Source organism: Herpailurus yagouaroundi, unplaced genomic scaffold (assembly GCF_014898765.1).
Source record: "Herpailurus yagouaroundi ecotype Mexico unplaced genomic scaffold, PumYag 162, whole genome shotgun sequence".
NCBI classification, from domain to species: domain Eukaryota; kingdom Metazoa; phylum Chordata; class Mammalia; order Carnivora; family Felidae; genus Herpailurus; species Herpailurus yagouaroundi.
In genome coordinates, this window is record NW_024412403.1 from 60,916,422 (window position 1) to 60,934,969 (window position 18,548).

At 40.8% G+C, this 18,548-nt stretch overlaps 1 protein-coding gene across 5 annotated transcripts in view; it reads left to right on the forward strand.

The window, feature by feature from the left end:
* Positions 1–18,548, forward strand: part of SIDT1 (SID1 transmembrane family member 1) — a 111,891-nt gene that overhangs the window by 70,711 nt on the left and 22,632 nt on the right. For 3 of the 5 annotated variants that reach the window (XM_040484530.1, XM_040484531.1, XM_040484533.1), the window contains 2 exons: positions 2,851–2,894; positions 17,222–17,293. In XM_040484530.1, the coding sequence (XP_040340464.1) occupies positions 2,851–2,894; positions 17,222–17,293 (116 nt within the window). Of the gene's footprint in view, positions 1–2,850; positions 2,895–17,221; positions 17,294–17,655; positions 17,702–18,548 lie in introns of those variants that run through there. The other 2 variants (XM_040484532.1, XM_040484535.1) reach the window with 2 other exon arrangements.

An 18,548-nucleotide genomic window follows, 5' to 3' on the forward strand; every position in this document is an offset into this window, starting at 1 on the left:
GCGGTCCGTGAGTTCGAGCCCCGCGTCAGGCTCTGGGCTGATGGCTCCGAGCCTGGAGCCTGTTTCCGATTCTGTGTCTCCCTCTCTCTCTGCCCCTCCCCCGTTCATGCTCTGTCTCTCTCTGTCCCCAAAAAAATAAACGTTGAAAAAAAAATTAAAAAAAAAAAAAGAAAGAAAGAAAATGACAAAACATCCTTGAAAGAAATTAAAAAGGACCTAAGTAAATAGACATCCCATGTTCATGGTTTGGAGTGCTTAATATTAAGATGGTGTAGTAAAATAATGGCCCCCAAAATGTGTCCACATTCTAATATCCAGAACCTGTGAATATGTTACTTTACATGGCAAAAGAGATTTTACAGATGTGATAAAGTTATGGAGATTGCTTTGGATTATCCATGTGGTTATAATCTAGTCACAAGGGCCTTTGTAAGAGGGAGGCAAGAGGGTCTAGGGCAGAAGGAGGACATGTGATGATGGAAGCAGGGCCAGAGCAATATACTTTGAAGATGGAGGAAAGGGCCATGAGTCCAAGAATGCAGGCAGCCTCCAGGAGCTAGACAAGGCAAGGGAAAGGGTAATCCCCTGGCAGCCCCTAGAAGGAATACAGCCCTGCTTCATACCTTGAGTTTAGCCACAGAAGATGTACTTTGGAATTCTGACATCCAGAACTATAAGATAATAAATTTGTATTGTTCCAAGCCACTATGTTTGTGATAAGTTGTTACAGCAACACTACAAACTAAAACACATAGCAACAGTCCCCAAATGGACCTAGAGATTCAAAATAATCCCTATCAAACTCCCAGCTGACTTTCTTACAGAAACTGAGAAACTGATCCTAAAATTCATATGGAAATGCAAGGTGGGGAGACCCAGAATAGGTAAAATACTCATGAAAAAGAAGAGAACAAAGCGGAGGTCTTACACTTAATGATATCAAAACTTACTACAGAGCTACATGATTGAAACTCTGGCACTGACATATAGAAAGACATATAAATCAATAGAATAGAATTGAGAGTTCAGAAATAAAGCCTTACATTTATGATCAATATATTTTTGACAAGGGTACCAAGACAATTCAACAGAGAAAGGATATTCTTTTCAACAAATGTGTTGAAACAACTGGGTATCAACCTGAAAAAAATGAAATTTTACCCCTACCTCACACCATATGAAAAATTAACTCAGAACAGATTAAAGATCTAAATATAGAAGCTAAATCTATAAAACTCTGAGAAGAAAACTTGGGTTTAAATCTTTGTGACCTTGAATTAGGCAACAATTTCTTAGATATGACACCAGAAGAACATGTAACAAAAAAAATTAGATAAATTGGACTTAATCAAAATTAAAATTTTTACACTTTTAAAGAACGCTATCAAGGAAGTGAAAATACAACATACAAAATTGGAGAAAATGTTTGCAACTCATATACCTATCTGGTAAGAGTCTAATATCCACATGATATAAAGAATTCTTACAAGCCAGTGATACAAAATAAATAAATAAATAAAATGGGCAAAGAGTTTGAATAAATATTTATCCAAAGATCTACAAGTGGCCAATAAACATATGAAAAGATGTTCAACATCATTAGCTATCAGGGAAATGAAAATAGAAAAAACAAGGAGATACCACTTCTTACCCACTAGGCTAGCTACAATATTTTTTTAATGGAAAACAACAAGAGTTGGTAATGCTGTGGAGAAATTGAAACTCCATACATTGCTAGTAGGAACATAAAATAGTTTCTGCTATAAAGCTGCTGTGGAAAAGCTTGGGGAAAAAAAACCCACAAAACAGTTACCTCATACTTAGCACATCTGTACCTAGGTGTATACCCGAGAGAATTTAATACATATATACCCAGAAAAACTTGTACATAAATGTTCATAGCAGTGTTATTCATGATAGCCAAAAAGTGGAAATAATCAAATGTCCACCAAATGTAAACATATAAATTAAACATGGTGTATCCATACAAAGGAATACTATTTAGGGGCACCTGGGTGGCTCACTCAATTGTGTCCAACTTTGACTCAGGTCATGATGTCACAGTTTGTGAGCTCGGGCCCCACATCGGGCTCCATGCTGACAGCTCAGAGCCTGGAGCCTGCTTCAGATTCTGTGTCTCCTCTCTCTGCCCCACCCCGTTCACACTCTCTCTCTCTCTCTCTCAAAAATAGACGTTAAAATTTTTTTCACATAAGTGAATAAATAAATAAACTAATAAATAAATAAAGTAATAAATAAAATGAAGGAATATTATTTATACATAAAAGACCAAAGTATTGATTCATCCTACCACATAGATGAACCAGAAGCCAGTCAAAAAAAGACCAATTTTGCTATGATTCCATTTATGTGAAATTTCCAGAACAGGCAAATTTACAGAAAGTAGATTCATGGTTGTCAGAAAGTGTAGGAGTGGGGAATGGGGAGTGACTGCTAATAGGTTTTAAATTTCCTTGGGGGGGGGATGAAATTGTTCTGGTTGCAATTTTGTGAACATATTAAAATGCATTGAAATGTGCACATTAGAGGATGAATTTTATGATGTATGAATTATCTGAAAATAAATGAATCTGAAAATAAGTAAATGAATTTATGTATGTATGTACATGCCTAGGAGCGGAATTGCTGGGTCAGATGTTAAGTCTCTTTCACTTTCGAGTTTTTCAAAGTGGCTGTACCATGTTACAATCCTGACAGCAACATGTCAGAGTTCCAATTTCTCCACATGCAAAGGCTTGTTTTCAGAGATCCTAGCAGACAAATCTGCAACAAATGTAAAATGCTGAAGTTTTCACGGTCTTAGGAGCATGTGTATATTCTTGTTTACAGATTTCAAAGAAAATCCATTGATGGAAGCTTTGGTTCCAGTGATGGTAAGAAAAGTTCCTGGTAAGAAAAGTCAATTCGAATGATAGAGAGTGTGCGGCAACATCCCATTTGGCACTTTTGTCTCTCTGACTTTCATCATTGCCAAACCCTCCCTTGGTTCCTATCCCACAGACTAATCTAATCTACAGTCTTTCTAGAGAAAGCAGAGCTAGTGAGAACCAGTTTTCAGAGTTGGTAAGTACTGAGATATGGAGCTCCTACTAAGACCCTTTGCTTAGAGTGTCCCTTGCAATTGTCCATGGCTCATTTATCAGCCATTCATCTTCTTTAGAAGTTTAATCTTTTATAGGATGTAAATTGTTCACACCTATTTCATCCCAAAGCCAACTTGCGAACAATAAGAATTTATTGTCTCAACTCTAATACACAGTTCAATTTTCCCAAATTGAAATAGAGGCTTTTTTGTTATTGTTGTTCAAGGCTAAAAACCTGAATTATTTGAGACTAACAAGTGTAATAACTTTGGGAAATCCAGAATAATTGATTATTTGACCATTGTAATGTGCCCTTTCCTCCACTCTGATAATTTGAAGAAACTCAATTACCTGATCTTTTTATAAAAATTTTTTAAAAATTAAATGTCCTCATTTTTTTAAATCAAGAAATAACTGACATGTAACATTGTAAGTTTTGAGTATACAACACCATGATGCAATATTTGTATATATTGCAAAATGATTACCACGATTAAGTCTAGTTAACATCCATCACCACACAGAGCTACAAATTTTTTCTTGTGATGAGAACTTTTAAGATCTACTCTCTTGGGCAGGGGCGGGGGGTGGGGGAGGGGTGTTGCGCCTGGGTGGCTCAGTCAGTTAAGCATCTGACTTCAGCTCAGGTCACGAACTCGAGGTTCGTGGGTTCAGGCCCTGCATCAGGCTTTGTGCTGACAGCTCAGAGCCTGGAGCCTGTTTCAGATTCTGTGCCTCCCTCTGTCTCTGCCTCTCCCTTGCTCACACTCTGTCTCTCTCTGTCTCTCTCTATCTCTCAAAAATAAACATTAAAAAAAAAAAAAAAAAAGATCTACTCTCTTAGGAACTTTCAAATACACAATATAATGACCAGCCTGTACCTTATATCCCCAGGACTTAGTTAGTTTATAACTGGAGGTTTACACCTTTTGTAAATATCCTCATTTTTAAAAAGTCTAAGCATGAGTTACTCAGTGTTCATAAGTTATTTGGCACAGAGTGATGATTTAGAAAAGGAACAATGAAATGAGACTTGATTTTTAAGTCACATGCAGCAGATGTTCAGTTCTGTGTTTTCTGTACTTAACTGAGCCCACAGAGTCTTAGAGAAACACAAATTGATCCCCTACCCACCCACCAGGAGCATTTCTCACTCTGCTTCTCCTGCCTTCCTTTGACTTTTGTCTTCCTCAATGTCAGCATGTTTATTTTCCAGCCACCCAGGCAATTGGCTTTGACAACATTCGACTAGCAATATGAAAGACTATCAAAGGACACCTGCTCTAGCGTCTTTAAAATACTAAGTGCTACTTTCCCTTTTTTTTCGTAAAATGTTTAAATGAATTTCTCTTCTCTCTGGATCTCTTCCTTTTTCTTCTAGTGCTTTCCAAGTTTTGCTCTTATTTTAGGTCCCAGTTGAACTTAGAAAGCCTGATTAGTCCAATCCCATTGGTGCTCTGTGAAAGGATGGTCCATTATTTGTATTGTATCAATGAAGTATTTTATTACCGTATTGATAATTGAAAGAATTTCTGTGTTCAGAAGAGTTTCTTGAACAGTGAAGTGTAGGTAGACAGAGCTGAAACTTAAGCTCAGATCATTATCTAAGGTCAAGAAAGCTCTGAAAATTAGCTCTGAAGGGATCCTTCAGATGGCAAGCAGAAGTGAATGACTGACAAGAAAAGAAAGAAAGAAGAAAAGGAGGAAGGGAGGAAGGAAGGGAGGGAGGAAGGAAAGAAGGAAGGAAGGAAGGAAGGAGGGAAGGAAGGAAGGAAGAAGGAAGAAAGGGAGAGAGGGACGGAGGAAGGGAGAGAGAAAGAGAGAGAAAGGAAAGGGAAGGGAAAGGAAGAAAAGAGAAAAGAAAAGAAAAAAGAAAAGAAAAGAAAAGAAAAAGAAGATGGAAAGGAGGGAGAGATGGAGGGAAGGAAATAAGATAAGAGTAAAGATGCATCAGTTAGGATTCACATAGCTGCAAATAACAACAAATTATATCTCAAACCACACTTAAACAATATAGATGCTCATCTCCCTGGAAGTTGAACAAAAGGGTGCACTTAGGACTGACTGAGTCTGGTGGCCCTGGTCCTTTCCCCTGCCATTCCCCTGGCTCTGCTTTAATTCCAGTGCCAGTGGTGAGATGAATCACTTTGACACCCTCACCTGACAATGTCCAAAGGGAAGGACTTTTTCAGAAGCACCCAGTAACTGCTCATGTTTCATTGGCATAGAGTGGATCATTTGCTTGTTAAACCAGTCACCGCAAAGGAATAGATTTACCTACAGATCAATCAAGCCTCCTTACAGAACTAGGATGAGATCATCTTCCTCTAAGACTGGTGTTTCTCAAACTCAACGTTATTGACATTACAGGCCAGATAATTATTTGTTGGGGGGGGGGGGAGGTGCTGTCCTGTACATTGTAGGATGTCTAACTCCATTCTTCACCTCTACCTGCTAGAAACCAGTAGTACACTCCCTCCTTGTGACAACTAAAAATGTCCCTAGACAATGTTCTCTTGGGGGCAAAATGATTCCCCCACCCCTACCCCCAATTGGGAATCACTGACTTAAACACACAGACTGCCTGACGAGGATACCTGAACAAAATCCCAGCTTAGTTAGGAAGTAGGGACTAGGAGTGTTCACCACAAAGGACTTTGAAAAAGGGAGGAAATACAGCACCTTTGTTATGCAGACAGGCTACAGGGAGAGAAGACACATGACAAGTAAGATGAGACCTAGATGCGGGAGACAAGAGCAGAGAAGGCACACTCTACTCTAGGAAAGAACCTAAGCATATCCAGTGGAGCTTTGAGAAAGCAGCCTGGAGCAAGAGACACCAGCAAGTGAAGGGCACTGAAATGAATGTGAGACATTCAGGGGAGGAAGGTTTGCAGAGAAGCAAAGATATAGAAATGTCTTTCTTGGGACCCCTGGGTGGCTCAGTGGGTTGAGCATCCAACTCTTGATTTCTGCTCAGGTTGTGATCCCAGGGTCATGGGATTGAGCCCCTGTGTCAGGCTCCACACTGAGCATGGAGCCTTCTTGAGATTCTCTCTCTCTCTCTCTCTCTCTCTCTCTCTCTCTCTCTCCCTCTCTCTCTCTTTCTCTGTCTCTCTCTCTCTTTCTCTCTCTCGGAGCCTGGGTGGCTCAGTCAGTTAGGCACCCGACTTCGGCTCAAGTCATGATATCGTAGTTCATGGGTTCAAGCCCCGCATCAGGCTCTGTGCTGACCACTTGGAGCCTGGAGCCTGCTTTGGTGCTGTGTCTCCCTCTCTCTCTCCGCCCCTCCCCCATTCATGCTCTGTCTCTATCTCTCAAAAATGACTAAACATTAAAAAACATTACAAGAGGGGCGCCTGGGTGGCGCAGTCGGTTAAGCGTCCGACTTCAGCCAGGTCACGATCTCGCGGTCGGTGAGTTCGAGCCCCGCGTCGGGCTCTGGGCTGATGGCTCAGAGCCTGGAGCCTGTTTCCGATTCTGCATCTCCCTCTCTCTCTGCCCCTCCCCCATTCATACTCTGTCTCTCTCTGTTCCAAAAATAAATAAACATTGAAAAAAAAAATTACAAGAAAAAAAGAGTCTCTCTCGCTCTCTCTCTCTCTCTCTTCCCCGTTCTCTGTCTTCCTCTCTCCCCTGCTTGTGCATGCTATCTCTCTCAAGATAAGAATAAAAGTAAAAAGTTAAAAAATATTTCTTTCTCTCCCAAGGGCCAGGATCAGTGTGACTGTGGGGGCTACAAGAAGTTCAGTGGAGCTCAGAGCTACAGGAAATGCCCTGGGGGGCTGCTAATCAGAGAAAATGCTAGGAGCAGTGTCTGAAAGGGAAGGAGGATCCCATTAGGCTTGGCATTAGGCTTGGCTTGGGTCCACCCAAATCAGTGTGGACCTAGACATCTGAGGAGCTGGGCCTGATGCTTTCACCTTGCCTGTGCTTCACGCAGAAAACATGGAGCCAGGTCCCTACAGGCTGTCAAATTGGTGGCAGCCCTGTTTTAGTTACATAACAAAAGGAAGCCTGCATTTGGAGTATGTGTCAACTCCCCTGTATTTGTTTTTATTTCATTTGCCTGCCATTCTTTAAGTTCTATTTGAAAAATATTGACATTGGTTCCGATTGTGCTTAAAACAAAGAGATATCTTTCATACTTCACGGGATAAAGATGGAGATAATTTCGTGGAGTCAGGTGAATTGGAAATAGTGTTTGTAAAGACTTTCTTGAGGCCATGAAGGCATTTTTTACTGTATTCCCCACTCATCACTTAGCACTGAAGGCAGGGACCTCTGGGGTATTGTGAGGGGTACTAGGAAAGACTCTGTGCTCTAAAAACCTTTAGTGGCCCTGTCAGTGAAAAATCCCACATTTCACATCATTGTAAACAACCTATACAGAAATTCAGCCACAACTGGAGAGAAAGGTGAATGAAGTATGTCTCACAGGCTTCTGGAACCACATGAGCTGTCAGCATGGAACCTGACGGTAAGAGAGGGTTATGTCTCAAGTGAGAGAGCTTAACAAACGTGACAAGTTGTTAGATTTAAGAACCCATGGCCAATCAAATTCTTCCCTCCATGGAGCCATTACCAAATCAGCCTCTTAGCAAAGAGCAGGGTGCAGAGGGAATGAAGACAAGCAGCGTGAGTTTGGAGGAGTCAAGGAGCATAGGCCACCATCAGGTTCTGTGGCAATGGGTCTCAAACTCTAGTCCTGATGCTTCTTTTTACAAATTTTCTTGGCTTTTCTTGCCACTTTTTCTTTAAGAGAAATCTCATTTTTGTGGTTTTCCTCATTCTCTCAACTTAAAAACAAAACAAAACAAAAACCTCCAGACTCACTTTATCTTACTCCACTGCACGTGCCATTGTGACCCCAGAGAAGGGGAGAGGTTGAAGGCTACCACAGCAAGAAGACGAGGCAGAGAAACTCTTGCAAGAGAGAATGAGGCCACTTCTTTGAGCCCAGTGGGATGGTGGGAGGAAAAAGTGACCAGCTAAACATGACGTGTATTTCTTCCTCTCCATGCTGGAATCTGGAATGTGGCCATGGAGTACTGATAGGTTACAAGGAGTGCCAAAAACAGAGATTTTACCCAATTTGCCACTGGGGACTCAGGATGCCTGTCCTTTTATTTTTTTCCCCTCAGAAACATTCTCTTCAATAGATATACTTAACGTTGGTGGCAAAATTTTACTAGAGTAGAAAGGCTTCACTGTATATGGTTTATATTTAAAGTTTATTCATCTTTCTGCAGAGAGAACTTCTAAAACTAATGTGCACTAAGGAGGTGGGCCAGCTATGACACCTGGGCCATGCTCCCCTGTACTCCATCCAGGTGGAGGGGGACAACGAACCAAGACCCTGGCCAGACCCTCCCAGCAGAGAGAGTTCCAGTAGCTCTCCCACCATTTGCTGGAATTTGAAGGCTGGATCTTTCATATTCGAGTTGCCCTTTTATTTTTTTTAAGTGTTTTTATTTATTGATTTTGAGAGGGACAATGTGCGTGTGCATGTGAACAGGGGAGGGGCAGAGAGTGAGAGAGATAATCCCATGCAGCCTCTGAGCTGTCAGTGCAGAGCCCATCTCGGGCTCGAATCCACGAACCATGAGATCACGACCTGAGCCGAGACCAAGAGAGTCAGATGCCCAACCAACTGAGCTGCCCAGGTGCCCCTAGTTGCCCTTTTAAACCGTGGTTTTTGTCAGCGCCCCAAGGTACACAGATCTGTTCATGGTCCCTCCCACTGTAGTTCCCATAGTGCCCTTCCTTACCATGTCTTTGTTTTTCTTGCTGTTCTATCTTTACTTGCGCAGAAGCTACTCAGGCAGCCCTAGGTTCTTCGGGAGGAATTGCTTTATAAATGGGTATAGATTTGGTGTGTCCGTGGAGGAGGTGAGCTCGGTGTCTTCCCATGTTGCCATCTTGGACTGGAACTCTCTCCTCATCTGTTGAGACTAGTTGGGATAGGTAGCCTATTGGCATAAAACTGAAATTTTCCAGCAGCTAGTTCCCATCATCTCTGACTACCTCTTCAACTTCCAACCTCCTGAGTCCAGAGACAGAGGCAAGACAATTATAAATAGGAAATCACTGAAAGATCCAAACATGCTCAAAATGAAGTAACGTTTTTCTCCTCATGTTGAGCATTTAATATTAAAAGCCAACATGCAAACATATCTTATGCAGTGTAAGTAAACAGATGGCAAAGGGCTCATGCTCAGAGAAAAAGATGCCAGAGTAACTCTCTTCATTAAGAGGAGCTCATTCACAACTTTATATGTTTACTTATTCCCAGCCAGAACATCTTGGTCTGTCCTATAAACTGATATTTTGTGTTTAATTCTTTCTAAATACCATACAGTTAAATATAAATATAACTCTCCTTCTGGGAGCATACTTGAAGTTTGGGAGCCAATGTTCTGGTTTTTTGCATTCTGAGAAGGTCTTAAACATTAGACAAATTAACAGAATACTGTTATACAAAGTTGCCAATCTCATATTTAAATTGTGCCTATAAAAGTCCACAGAGTTAGGGGCGCCTGGGTGGCTCAGTCGGCTAAGCGGCCGACTTCAGCTCAGGTCATGATCTCGAGGTCCATGAGTTCCAGCCCCACATCGGGCTTTGTGCTGACAGCTTAGAGCCTGGAGCCTGCTTTGAATTCAGTGTACCCTACCTGCCCACCCCCACCCCCGCCACTCTCTGCCCCTCCCCCACTCATGCTCTGTCTCGCTCTGTCTCTCAAAAGTAAATAAATGTTAAAAAAAATTTTTTTTTAAGAGCACATTTCTTAAAAAAAAAAAAAGTCCACAAAGTTAAAACATCTTTATGTTCTGGCACTTGTCTTGCCCGTGAAAATCTTGGTTCTCTTGTCCATCCTAGAATTAGTGATGTTGCAGATGCCTCAGAGTGAAAATGGCTAACAACCAGATTAGAATCACAGCTTGCTCAATCATGAGCCAGAGCTGAGTACAGAAATCAGCGACACATCCAAGTCTGAACAGACCCACACAGCTGGCTTTTGCTTTTTAATGAAGTGTCACCTAAAAAAACAGCGATTGTTTTTGTTTGCTCACTAGCTTTGATTTTAGGTTTTGTGGGGTTTTTTTCTCCTTTGTTCACACCCACAAAAACATTGCCTCCCACAAACCATTTCAACCTCCTGTCATAACCAAACTTAAGCACTTTCCTATGCACACTTCTGCGTCTCGTGGTAGAGGGCTTCTCAGTAGCACCAAAATGCCAAAAATTCTGGGTTTTATGATTTTAGTGTCATTCTTCACTTCCTATTTACACATTTAATAATTTTAAAATTACATCTTTATAAAAGGACATAGGCTAATGGTAGAACTTATATGTAATGTATATCTTACATCTACAGATTTAATCCCTATCAAAATACCAACAGTAGTTTTCATAGAATTGGAACAATAATCCTCAAATTTGTCTGAAAACACAAAAGACCAAACAGCCAAAGCAATCTTTTTTTTTTTTTTTCAACGTTTATTTATTTTTGGGACAGAGAGAGACAGAGCATGAACGGGGGAGGGGCAGAGAGAGAGGGAGACACAGAATCGGAAACAGGCTCCAGGCTCTGAGCCATTAGCCCAGAGCCTGACGCGGGGCTCGAACTCACGGACCACGAGATCGTGACCTGGCTGAAGTCGGATGCTTAACCGACTGCACCACCCAGGTGCCCCAGAAAGCAATCTTGAAAAAGAACAAAACTGGTGGTATCACAATCCCAGATTTCAAAATATACTATAGAGGTATAGTAACCAGGGGCACCTGGGTAGCTCAGTTGGTTAAGCATCCAACTCTTGATTTCGGCTCAGGTCACGTGTCATGATCTCACAGTTCGTGAGTTCAAGCCCCATGTGGAGCTCTGCACTGACTGTGAGGAGCCTGTTTGGGATTCTCTCTCTCTCTCTCTGCCCTTCCCTTACTTGCACTCTCTCTCACTCTCTCTCTCTCTCTCTCTCAAAAATAAATAAATAAACTTAAAAAAATATATATGTGGTAATCAGAACAGTGTGGTACTGGCATAAAAATAAGACACATAGATCAATGGAACAAGATAGAAAGCCCAGAAATGAGCCCACACTTTTATGGTCTATTAATCTACAGCAAAGGAGGCAAGTATATACAATGGGAAAAAGACAGTCTCTTCAGCAAATAGTGTTGGGAAAGCTGAATAGCTACATGCAAAAGAATGAAACTGGGCTGTTTTCTTATACCATACACAAAAATAAACTCAAAATAGATTAAAGACCTAAATGTGTGACCTGAAACCATAACATTTCTAGAAGAAAACACAGGCAGTAATCTCTTTGACCTCAGCCTTAGCAACATTAGCTATGTCTTCTCAGGCAAGGGAAACAAAAGCAAAAATAAACTATTGAGACTACAGCAAAATAAAAAGTTTCTGCACACCAAAGGAAACCACCAACAAAACAAAAAGACAACTTATTGAATGGGAGAAGATACTTGCAAATGACATATCTACTAAGGAATTAATACCCAAAATATATAAAGAACCTATATAGCTGAACACCATAAAAACACATAATTCAATTTAAAAATGGGAAGAGGACATGAACAGACATTTCTCCAGTGAAGACTTACAGATGGCCAACAGATACATGAAAAGAGTGCTCAACACCACTCATCCTCAGGGAAATGCAAATCAAAGCCACAATGAGATATCATCTCACACCTGTCAGAACGGCTAAAATCAAGAAGGCAAGAAATAACAAGTGTGGGTGAAGATATGGAGAAAAAAGAACCCTCATGCACTGTTGGTAGGAATACAAACTGGTGCAGCCACTGTGGAAAACAGTGTGGAAGTGCCTCAAAAAATAAAAGAATCAGGGCACCCAGGTGGCTCAATCGATTGAGTATCTCCAACCTCAGCTTAAGTAGGTTCACGCCCATCAGGCTCTAAGCGGTCAGTGAAGAGGCTGCTTTGGATCCTCTGTCTCCCTCTCTCTCTGTCCCTTCCCCACTTGTGTGTTCTCTCTCTCTCCCTCTCTTCTTCAAAAGTATATAAATATAAAAAAATAAAAAATAGGGGCACCTGGGTGTCTCAGTCGGTTAAGCATCTGACTTTGGCTCAGGTCATAATCTCGTGGTTCATTAGTTCAAGCCCCACATCGGGCTCTATGCTGATAGCTCAGAGCCTGGAGCCTGCTTCAGATTCTGTATCTCCCTCTGTCTCTCTCCTGCCCTGATCACACTCTTTCTCTCTCTCTCTCTCCTTCTCAAAAATAAATAAACATTCAAAAAAATTTTTTTAATTTAAAAATAGAATTACCATATAATCCAGCAATTCCACTGCTGGGTATTTATCCAAAGAAAACAAAAACACTAATTCAAAAAGATTTAGGCACATCTATGTTTCTTGCAGCATTATTTACAATAACTAAATTATGGAAGCAGCCCAAGTTTCCATTGGTTGATGAATGGATGAAGAAGATGTAGGGTGTGTGTGTGTGTGTGTGTGTGTGTAATAGAATATTACTCAGCCATGAAAAAAGAATGAAATCTTGCCATTTGCAATAATATGGATGGACCTAGAGGGTATAGTGCTAAGTGAAATAAGTCAATCAAAGATAAGTACTATATGATTTCACTCATATGTGGAATTCAAGAAACAAAACAAATGAACAAATAAAAGGACAAATTAAAAAAACAGACTTTTAAATACAGAAAACAAACTGGTGGTTGCCAGAAGGGAGGTGGGTGGGGTTACAGGTGAAATAGGTGATGGGGATTAAGAGTACATTTATGATAAGTACCGAGGAATGTACAGAATTGTTGAATCATGTTGCACACCTGAAACTAATATCGCACTGTTTGTTAATTACACTTGAATTCAAAACTTTAAAAGAGGGAGTTTGAGCTTGAAAAGAGACAAATATGAAAGACACTGAGGGAAATGACCCAATAGAAAATCATTGGCAAGCAGTAGCAGACAACCTAAAAAGCAAATGTTGCCTTTAGATGCTTCTTTAAAGTATCAGCTTATTATAGTGGAGATGAGAACAAGTCTCAACCTCCTTGTCTTTTTGAAAGATATTCTTGAATACTCCATGAAAGTAACATGCTCGCTGCCAGTTATTCCTATACTGGAAGAAAATCCTGGTGTTGTTTTTCAATTAAGAAGATAAGTTTTGGGGCACCCGGGTGGCTCAGTCAGTGAAGCGTCCGACTCTTGGTTTCTGCTCAGGTCATGTGTGATCTCAGGGTTTGTGGGTTCGAGCCCCACGTTGGGCTCCGTGCTGACAGCACAGAGACTGCTTGGGATTCTCTCTCTCTCTCTCTCTCTCTCTCTGTCCCTCCGACACTCTTGCTCTGTCTCTCAAAATAAATAAAAAATAAACATTAAAAAACAATAATAAATAAATAAATGAATAAATAAAAAGAAGATAAGTTTTGACTGAAACTAATACAACAAACCACTCTCGGTGCCTCTCTTTTGTTATTTTAAAATGGTGAGAATAGTACCCACCTCATTGGGCTGTTGAAAACTTAAATGAGTAAATTCTTGAAAAGAATTTAAAAGGGTGTCTGACATGCAGTAAGTTCTCCATAAACATCAACTAGCATCAACAACCACAGTAGTGAGATGCAGTAGTTCTATAATATATAATAGCAGTGAGAGCATTAGTTATCATAGCAGTACTAGAGGTGGGAGTCATAGTAAGTAGTACTTGTTATTGTCAATAGTAGCCAGTAGCAAAGCTCTGTGCTGTAACTACGACCAAATCTGTCCTGGAACGAAGAGTCAGTCAAGTTGTACAAATCTCCACATAACGTTATTATTGGGCACAAAAAAAAATTTAATACCTCATACTTACGGGTCTGAAAATAACCTGTTTCTTTGTCTGGAAGTTGGATGAAAAGCAAAGATGGTGGTGAAACCACATTCCATATTTACGGGTAAGCCCAAGAAAGGCCAAGGTACATCTACTTTCTTGAAGTGATGAGAAATCTATCAAGGAATCTCCAGGCCTAGGAACAGTGCCAGGGAGTCTGCACTCTGAGGGCCTGGGAACAACCCTGCCTGCCAGGAATGCTGTGTTAGTTAAAGACCTTGGCTGAGCCAGCTCTTGGCTAAGCTACCAAAAGGAGGAAGGAAATTGAGTCTCCAAGGCCATCTCTCATCACCTGACTAAATATTTTGAACTCAGGATTTAAATATTTTCCTTTCTTTTTTCGTTTAAGTTTATTTATTTTGAGAGAGAGCAAGAGTACGAGCAGAGGAGGGGCAGAAAGAGGGGAGTGAATCCCAAGCAGACACAGGGCTCGAACTCATGAACCCATGAAAGCACGACCTGAGCAGAAATCAAGAGTCTAATGCTTAACCAACTGAGCCACCCAGGCGCCCCTTAAATCTTTTTCTTCATGAAGGAAATGAATGGACACAAAAAGACTAAAAGATATGATAAAGCCTACAAATTGGCCTGAAAAACCATGAATGATTTTACTGCCCACCAGTGGAAGGAAGTTTGAGAGGTGGATGAGGAGAGCTGGCTGTGATAAATGATGAACTGGTGAGGCTTTTGGTTCCATTGTGCGGGTTACATACTGCAGCATGAACGCAAACTGTAACAAACTGCATTTTCAATGAAGAAATGGAAATACATTTACAGTGAGGGTATCATAGAATATCCTCAGTTATGTGTCTTCACTGAAAATCTATTTCTCTGCAACCATATAAGAGACTGACTGGGTAACACACAGACCTTTCTGCCTGTAATGTGATACAAGCGATCTCACTTCAGAAGGAAGATACTATATTGAAATGCCCACCAGCCTGACAATATCCTAGATCCTTGACAAAGCTCAGGAGGCATAAAGAAACATTTTCAAGCATCTCCGCGGATGAGTGTGGCTCCTGGAAATATTGTAGCATGAAGTCAGAGCCAGAGAAACTGCCTAGATACCCTGCTTAATTGTGGTTTCTCATCTCCTTGTTCAGATCCACCTAATTCTCGGAGGTGAATAAACTCAGTGAATAGCATCTTGCCTAACAACCAAGGAGAAGGTTGGAAGCTATTTCTCTCTGATATTGGTGGTGGCATGGCTCCAGATGACAGCACCAGACACAGAGGGATGAGTTCACTCCCTGTGCTACAAGGAGTACTTCAGTGGAAAAGTTTGAGGAACATTATCTTAATTTATCTCTCACTGCCAACAAAAATTTGGCAACAGATACAGAAATATCTCTCAAAATATCTCATATTCTTCCATATCCTTAGTTCAGTTTTCACCATTGATTGCTCCAAGGAGTGCTGTAATTTCCTCCCTATCTGGACTTATCCTGCCAGTGGTTAAGGTGCTGCTAAATGCTATTTTGAAAGCCTCCACATTACAGCGGTTTAATGACAGACAGATACTTCTGTGTTTCTGTTCAGTGGTGACCTTCCTCAAAGTGATTTCAGGACCTGTGCTCCTTTGTTCTTGTGATTCTGCAATACTTTCAGGCAGGAACTGGAAGATTTTTTTTTTCTCTGTAGAGTGCCAAATAGCAAATATGTTAGACTTCACAGGGCCGTATCGTCTCTGTCACAACTGCTCAACGCTGCCACCATAGCCAAAAGCAGTCATAGACATACCCAAGTGGCCGTGACTGTGTTTCAACAGGACTTCATGTATGAGTACTGAAATTTGAATTTCATGTGATTTTTACCTGTCATGAAATCTTTTGATTTCTTTCCCCAACCATTTAAAATATTTATTTTCCTTTCCAAGATTTTACCTAAATTTAGGTTAGTTAACATATACTGTAGTTGTGGTTTCAGGAAGAGAGTTTAGTGATTCATCACTTGTATATAACACCCAGTGTTCATCCCCACAAGTGCCCTCCTTAATACCCATCACCTATTAACTCATCCCCCCACCCGCCTCCCCTCCAGCAACCCTCAGTTTGTTCTCTATAGTTAAGAGTCTCTTATGGTTTGCCTCCCTCTCTGTTTTTATCTTATTTTATTTTTCCTTCCCTTGCCTTATGTTCATCTGTTTTGTTTCTTAAATTCCACATATGAATGAAATCATATGGTATTTGTCTTTCTGTGACTGACTTATTTCACTTAGCATAATACACTCTAGTTCCATCCACATCATTGCAAATGGCAAGATTCTATTCTTTTTGATAGCTGAGTAATATTCCGTTGTGTATATATAAACCTCATCTTCTTTGCCCATTCATCAGTTGATGGACATTTGGGCTTTCCATAATTCAGCTATTGTTAATGCTGCTGTAACACATTGGGTTGTATGTGCCCTTTCAAATCAGTATTTTTGTATCCTTTGGATAAATACTTAGTGCAATTGCAGGGTCATAGAGTAAGTAGTTCTATCTTTAACTTTCTGAGGAACCTCCACACTGTTTTCCAGAGCAGCTGCCCTAGTTTGCATTCCCACCAACAGTGTAGGAGGGTTCCCCTTTCCCTGCATCCTCACCAACCTCCATTGTTTCCTGAGTTGTTAATGTTAGCCATTCTGACAGGTGTGAAGTGGTATCTCATTGTGATTTTGATTTGTATTTCCCTGATGATGAGTGATGGTGAGCATTTTTTCATGAGTCTGTTCACCATTTGTATGTCTTCTTTGGAGAAGTGTCTGTTCATGTCTTCTGCCCATTTCTTAACTTGCTTATTGATTAGGTGTTGAGTTTAATCAATTCTTTATAGATTTTGGATACTAGCCCTTTATCTGGTATGTCATTTGCAAATATCTTCTCCCATTCCATAGATTGGCTTTTAGTTTTGTTGATTGTTTCCTTCACTGTGAAGAAGTTTTTTATCTTGATGAAGTCATAATAGATAATTTTTGCTTTTGTTTCCCTTGCTTCCAGAGACATGCCTAGTAAAAAGTTGCCACAGCTGAGGTCAAAGAGGTTGTTGCCTGTATTCTCCTCTAGGATTTTGATGGTTTCCTGTCTCACATTCTAAAACCATTCTTAGTTAAAGGGTTATACAAAAATAGGTAGCAGGCTAGATTTTGCCTGTAGGTCACAGTTTGGTGAGTCTTGTATTGGACTGATGATTCAAGCTACTTAGAGTTGTGTTGTTTTAGCAACTGGACATGAAGTGTTTGCTTTTCTTTTTAACAGGCTCTGGAAATATGGCGGTGTCACATCCCATTGCTGCCAGCACCCCTGAAGGAAGCAATTATGGGGCAATAGGTATTGCCTACTATGAGTCCATTCATTGAAGTATTTCTTAATTCTCCAGAGAATAGGATAAAAAGGGCCTTCCAGCCACTATTAACTGTGTGAGTGGGCAAGGCAGTCGTCGTCTAAGATTGTCTTCTCTTTATAAGAGAAATTGGTTGGAAGATCTGGAAGGCTCCTTCCAGCTCCAACCTTCTCTACTTTGTTATTCTGTGCTAGCCACACTTGAGCGGAATTCCCTACCATGGTTGCCGTCAACTCCCAAAGTCCGTGTGAGGATGTTTTCATACCCGGCCTGAGTTTAGGGCATGAACAGTATGTCAGAGCCGGCGTCAGGGAGCCCGAAATCAATTGACGAGCTCTTTCATTCTCAGGTTTCAGTGGAGTAAGGGCGATCAGAAGACTAAGGCTGTGCTGCAGGTGAACATGGCTGTAGCCTGACAATCGTTCATTTTGGTTAACTTCATAATTGGACCTAGTCATTCACATGGCAACCCCTCAGTGTTCATTGCGTGGCCTGAAAGAGACAGAATTCCTGTGGGTCTGTGAATGGTTTGCTTAATATGTCAGGGAGATGGGCTGGAGTCCTTCTTCCTACTCTGGTGTACTGTAACTTTGAGAAGCATGTGGGTTTCATGCGGGCTACTTATTTCTAGCTCTGCAAGAACAGGATTTTTTTTTTTTTTAACTAACTGAACAGAAGCAATAAAACAGAAGGTAGGCTCAGCTCATGTGCTCATCAAGCTGCACAAATTCCCATCTGCTCTGGGAAACATTCATGAGAACACAAGGATTCTTCTTCCTGAGAGTGTTGTTCTCATTATATAATCATAGATGCGGCATGTGGGGGGTTTCAGTGTACAAATACTTTACCCACGAGCAATGTATAGCTGCTGGATATGCGTGTGCTTACACGGGTCTGTGGTCGATGCTATACATAACTGTGCATGTGTATGTTTATATATTTATGTTCATATTGTAAAATATGAAACATGACATATAAGCATAATCTTATTTTTTGCATCCAAGTAGTTAACAGAGCAGTTGCCTTTATGTTCTTAATATGCATTCAGCCCTAGAAATAGACAATTTAAATATAAAAATAGGAGAAGCGGCAAAGTAGAAGTCCATTGAGGAGGAATTAAGAGAAAGAACATGTGTTGTGGGTAAGGAGTTCGTTTTTACCAACACAACATCTTCAAGAATGAGTCAGCACTGCTTTTTGCAGAGAGGGATGGACTGCATGGGTTCTTCCTAGCTTTGGAAG